This window comes from Ricinus communis, chromosome 8 (genome assembly GCF_019578655.1).
Source record: "Ricinus communis isolate WT05 ecotype wild-type chromosome 8, ASM1957865v1, whole genome shotgun sequence".
NCBI classification, from domain to species: Eukaryota; Viridiplantae; Streptophyta; class Magnoliopsida; order Malpighiales; family Euphorbiaceae; genus Ricinus; species Ricinus communis.
Window position 1 is genome coordinate 18,968,239 of NC_063263.1, and position 5,761 is coordinate 18,973,999.

General features: G+C 34.5%; 1 protein-coding gene across 3 annotated transcripts; it reads left to right on the forward strand.

Moving 5' to 3' along the window:
• Positions 1–341: 341 nt before the first annotated feature.
• Positions 342–4,855, forward strand: LOC8287638 (F-box protein SKIP16). 3 transcript variants are annotated; one of them, XM_002529432.4, is made up of 5 exons: positions 349–738; positions 1,282–2,013; positions 2,910–3,128; positions 4,143–4,249; positions 4,569–4,855. In XM_002529432.4, exons 1-5 carry the CDS (start codon positions 535–537, stop codon positions 4,645–4,647), a joined length of 1,341 nt encoding a protein of 446 aa, XP_002529478.1. In that variant the 5' UTR covers positions 349–534; the 3' UTR covers positions 4,648–4,855. The 3 variants fall into 3 exon arrangements, with proteins under 3 accessions (XP_025014941.1, XP_002529478.1, XP_048234072.1); XM_048378115.1 differs by having other exon boundaries at positions 602–738; positions 1,243–2,013; XM_025159173.2 differs by lacking the exons at positions 4,143–4,249; positions 4,569–4,855 and having other exon boundaries at positions 342–738; positions 2,873–3,009.
• The last annotated feature ends 906 nt before the right edge of the window (positions 4,856–5,761 follow it).

Here is a 5,761-nt window from a genome sequence, read left to right on the forward strand (position 1 = left end):
ATTATATAATAAAAAAATATTTAATATATTTATTGTTTTAGAATTAAATTATATTACTTTAATTAAATATTAAAATTAATTATAATAAAAATAAAATTTTATTTTAATTTAATAATTAAATTTATTTAAAATAAATTTAATATTTGATAATAAATTCAACAATCAAACTATAATATTAAATAACAAGCACGAGTACGTACACTGATACCAATAGATATCAGTTTGTTTTATTAAAAAGTTTTAAAATCTTAATATAATAAGAAAAAGTACAATAAGAATAAATAGTATTTAAACCGTTAATATAATAGAACGAACTGAACCACAAGCCCGTAAAATTAGGTGGGGCTTTCATTTCTTTCTTGATTTTATTTCTACCCATGTTCGCATTTATACGGTTGCTTACTCACGGGCCACGAATTCTCTTTTCGAACACATCAGCATAAGAGAAAAACAAACAAACAAACAAAATGATATGAATAAGTAAGCACAACGATTACTAAAGCCTGAAAGAGAAAGATTCGACAGTTTTTACAAATGGGTTTGGAGGCAGTGGGTGATCTAGCTCTTAACGAAATTCTGTCCATACTAGGACCAGAAGAAACGGCAATTGTAGCTTGTGTTAGCAAGCGTCTTAAGGCTTCAGCTTCTGAGGAATCTCTCTGGTCAAAATTTTGTTTTCAAGATCTTCATCTTTCTTCTCCTCTCGATCCTCATGGCAATCCTCTTCCTTCTTTCAAGGTACATCTCAATTATTAAAATTTAGTCAATTTTCTTTCTGGATTCTTTCTATTTTAGATAGTTGAGAAATCTTGTTATATCCTTCCTGGGTTTATTATATTATTTTGTTTGTACGTGTATATTTTAATCAGCTAATGTTTTAATTAAAATATTTTTGAATTTTGGTTATATTCTGAAATTAAGACTTGAAATTGCTTTTAATTTCACCTTTTACTCATTTTCGGTTGTTTTATTCATTTATTTTTTTTGAGAAATTACAAAATTATGTCTTTTAAACCACAGAGTAACATGATTATCCAGTTAGGGAGTGCCCATTTCTCAAAATGCGTAGTTCTTCCTAAAGACTCCATTTTTGTGAATTACTTACATATGCGTTTGTTATTTGGGTTGTTGAAGCCCTAGAGCATATTAGAAATGAAGGTTTTATGTTGGTGGTCCTAAGCTCCTTAATTTGGGCTTTATCCCTTGTGAGTTTGCTTAATATCAGCATTATCTCATTCTCAGGTTAAAAGTATGCCTTCACTTGCTATTCTATATTTGTAGTTTGCTTATGGATCATGGCGGGAAGCTTTTGCTATGTATCCTTGGCCTCTTGTAAAACGAGTTAAAAGGTGTTGGGACAGACTCAAGAACTGGTTGACCACAAATTTTCCTGAAGCTGCTGCTACACTACAGCAGGGTGCAACAGAAGATGAAATTCGACGGTTTGAGAAAGTTTTAGAAGTGAAGTTGCCTCTCCCCACAAGAGTTCTCTACCGTTTTTACAATGGTCAAGTTTTCCAAGAAAAAGATGCATTAACAAGTGCTCATGGCAATAATTTAGGCCTAATAGGTGGCTACGCTTTTTATCATCACTTGGTCAACGTTTACCTGTTACCATTAGATCAAGTAATCTTGGAAACAAAACAAATAGTATGCCATCTTGGGATTTCTGGTGGTTTTAACAGTACTAAATATATTGTTGTAGCTGCATCATCAGCTTTCATTGAAAAGTTTTTTTTCCTCAATTGTACAAATGGCCAACTGTATGTTGGTACCAGAAATCTTCCAATAGATGGAGAAATGATGCCATGTGTGCCAAATGCATTGCTGAGGTCAGTGCATGATCCAAGCAGTGACCAGCAGCGGGATGGAATGCTACTATGGTTAGAAGAGCATGGCCGTCGCTTACAAGATGGCATTATTAAACTCCGGGAAGAACGAAATATTAGAACTATCTGTCAATTTCCAGAAGAACCTCCTTCCTGTTCCACTGCTATTACCAATGGCGTAAAGGTAAGGGATTCTGAGGGTAATGCATATCTTCTGCCTTCCAGAGCTTTTTTTTCCTCCCTCCATTTCTGGATAAGTATTAAATGTCTCTATTGTATAGTTTTGGGATACATAAGATGGTTATCATCTTATAATTTCGTGAAAGTACCTGCTCTTCATCCTACTCCTTTTTGCTATTTTTTTGGATGCTTCAATCAATTTGCTGCTTGCCACACTAGGAAACGGTCATTCATGTTGGATATTGCCATGTCCCTTGCATCAAAGTATCACAGCTTTCTAGGAGCTAAATCTTTTTTTCTATTAAAATGCATGTGGCAAGCTGCTTTAATGTATGTTTCGTTCTTTGGCAATCATATCATGATGCAGATAATCATTTTGTCATTATGAGATATGCACATTTTGATTGATTCATTTATTTCCTATGAAGCTACTGGAAGCAGTTGTGGTTGTAGTCCTCTTATGTATGTTGGTTGTTCATTTAATGGTGACTCCTCAAGCTATATCAATGCTGCCATATGTGGCAACTACTGCTGCTGCCGGGGTAATTAGGAAATAATGCATTTTGATCCTATAGCACCTTTTTTTCGCCAGCTCTCCTAACACATAGATGTCTCTGAATTTAGGGATTCTGAATGCCATATTTAAGTAATGGAGCTCTTGCCAAATGGTGCATGTATTGAGCAAATTGTTGGTATTTCATTGGCTTTGCTTATGTCTTTGTTAAGTGTGGTCCTACTGCAGAGTGTGTTATTACTGCAGTTTTCTATTATCATTGTAACTATTACAAACCTATTAAAAAGTTCTCTTTCTTGCATATTTCATGTTTGTGTATTTTGTTGCTTTCATATGCTTTACATAGCAGGAGAAGGAGGGGACATGCTAATAAAAATTTCTATCAGGTCCGTGCTTCTGCTATTTTTGTGCCAGAGGCAGCTGATCTGGATGGTGGTTCTGACAAATACTGGTTTGCATATTCAATTCGCATGTCCCTACTGCCTGATGGATGCATCGTAAATGGAATGTATTTTGCCTCTTGCCAACTGCAGAAGAGGCATTGGATCATCCGTGCAAATGAAACTGTTGTATCTGATGTGGTTGGAGAGGGTGTGATAGGCAAGGTATGACTTGCTACTCTTCCTTTATGCAGAGTGAAGTTTCTTCTATAGTATTGGAATGGAACTTATCTGTTTCATGAACATCAGGTCCTTCAAGTCTATATTACTACAATAAAATAAATTTTAGAAAAAAAAAGAACTTTTGAAATATCAATGGTAGTTATCCTCTTTCACAGAAATTATGAATTTTTCTTTTTAGTCTCGGTCTATCTTGTTAACCAGCAGTTCTTTTTACCAAAAGTCTAAAACTTAGTATCAAGAAAAATTCTTTTCCATTTTTGCTTGATTTGTTTTCATGGTCATTTTAGCCAAGCATGTGACTTTCCATAGTCGTAGAGAGAGGGAGAAGTTATGTGCTAATACAATTTTGCACATGCTTATAACCTTTTCAAGGTCATCTTGCAAGGCCGAACAGATTCTATAACTAACTGCATCTTTAGGTCTAAAAATTATAGGAATTTTGTAGAATCTAATTTACTCTTTTAATCAAGACAAAACCCTCTGTAGGTGGCTTGTTTACCTATTCAAAATATTATGGTATAAATTGAATATATGCTGTAACGGTAACGTTGAACTGATGCAAATTTGTTTGCTGGTCCTTACTTCCCTAAGACAAACCCAAGTTCTGAGAAGTGAGGAGAAGCTGTTTTATTTATTACTTATTCAATCAATGAGGCTACTTCTTAATCCAAAAACAGAAGTGATTCCTCAAAAATAAAGTTCAGTTTCTCTATGTATCACTCATTCGACATTTACAAATTGGATTTCTGCATAATTGACCACCTTGGATAGTATGACAAGCTAGGATATTCCTAATAAACTTTCTGATGTAGCAGATGTAACTTCTTCATACCCATATCTAGAGCCATCTTGTTTATTTATTTTCATTTCTTTTAATAAAGAAGTAATATTACTAGATCAATTGCCATTTCTTGATCTATAAAGTGATTATACTATGAATGAGGACTTCAATAACCATATGATAATTATTCTCATTCTTTTCTTGTATGTTTGCAGTATCCAGTCTTGTGTCCAGGTGAGCAAGAGTTCGTATATGAGAGTTGCATGCCTCTACCAACTTCTCCAGGTTCAGTTGAAGGTTCTTTCACATTTGTCCCTGACAGGTAATCCACATAAGCAGACCTTGTGCTATAAGCAGTGTTGCTTGAACAATGTTTCGGTATGATTAAATTCACAATTTTAATATGAGATAATTCTTCCACAACGGGCTTACTCTGTGATTTAATTTAGTGTTAGTAATTTAGGGTCTTTCATCATATGGGATCCTTGCAAGTTGTCTAATAGATACAAGACTACTGTAGTTCGTTCATATCTTTGGCATAGAACAAAATTTTACAAATTGTTATACTCTTCTTTTTCATAACCAGCTGTCCATTCTTTTTATGCTCTTTGTCGTTTCTTTTCCCTGCTTGGTTCTTCTAGGTTGACGCATCCAAAAGGAGCTCCATTTGAAGTTGAAGTGGCGCGGTTTCATCTTCAACTTCCAGACTACATTTTCTGACGGTTGTCTCTAAAATTAAACTGCTGCAACAATACCTGTGTAATGATTTAGCATCCTTCTGCTATTGTTGATATGTGGGATAAATTTGTGTGCATGTGGAAGACCAAATGATAAAGAGTGCATATTGTGGGGAACTTGCAGCATTTACTGCATTGTTATCTATAAATGGCTCCGGCTTTGCAGAAATGCCTGCACTGCTGTACGATAATCCTGATGGCTGATAGTGTTCTGGTTTGGTTGAGTTTTAAGTTTGGAATTATCACATATGGTGTGTATGCTAAGGTGGATATGCGGTGATCTTAGATTGGATAGACTTGGTATTGAGTGTATTAGAGATAAGGTTGGGGTCCTTTCCATTAAGCACAATTCACTGAGATGGTTTGATTATGGGAATATGGACTTGCTGACTTGAACACATAATTTTTAGTTTAAATCCGTTTGAGCTCCAATTCTGAGAAGTCTCAAGTATTGTCAAGGCCTTAAAAGAAACAACATTTTCAATCCCGTCTGAAAATATGTGTTCAGCTCCGGGCCTTGAACATGTCTATGTGAATTAAGGTCTTTAAATGCTTCAGGTAAATCGGGGGAATGTGAATTGAGAGGTCTTTAAACGCTTCAGTCAGAAAGGTAAATTGGGGAAAGTGACCATAGAGTTTGGATGAGGAGCTCATGTTCAAGGCTCCACTTTTTCTTTCCTATGAATGGAAAAGAAAAAGGAAAAAAAAAAGTCAATGAGGGGAAATGTAGATCTAAGCTCACACGGAGAAAAGTTGTTAAGAATGATTTAGTGGTCTGACGTGGCGCTGAAGATATAGTAGTCCAAGACGGTAAGACCGTTTTGAATGGGAAATGAAGAATTCATTTGATTGGTTGGCTCCGCTTAATTGAGTTGAGTTTGGACAAAGGATCAATTTGCCCATAGAATATAGAATTTATATTTAAGAGTGCCCTACATCCAATTTAAAACTTTTCAATAAATAACTCTCCTTAATTTGTATCTAAAAAATTAAATATATTTAATTTAAAATTCTTCGGCAAATAGTTTCTTGAATTTATTTCGATGATCAAATACATTTAATTTAATTTTTTTAAAATAAAATAACATTAGATCTTT

Coding starts and splice junctions, on each gene's coding strand:
- LOC8287638 (XM_002529432.4), top strand. CDS start 535: ATGGGTTTGGAGGCAGTGGGTGATCTAGCTCTTAACGAAATTCTGTCC. Junction 739..1,281: donor ATCCTCTTCCTTCTTTCAAG/GTACATCTCAAT, acceptor CTATATTTGTAG/TTTGCTTATGGATCATGGCG. Junction 4,250..4,568: donor TTCACATTTGTCCCTGACAG/GTAATCCACATA, acceptor TGGTTCTTCTAG/GTTGACGCATCCAAAAGGAG.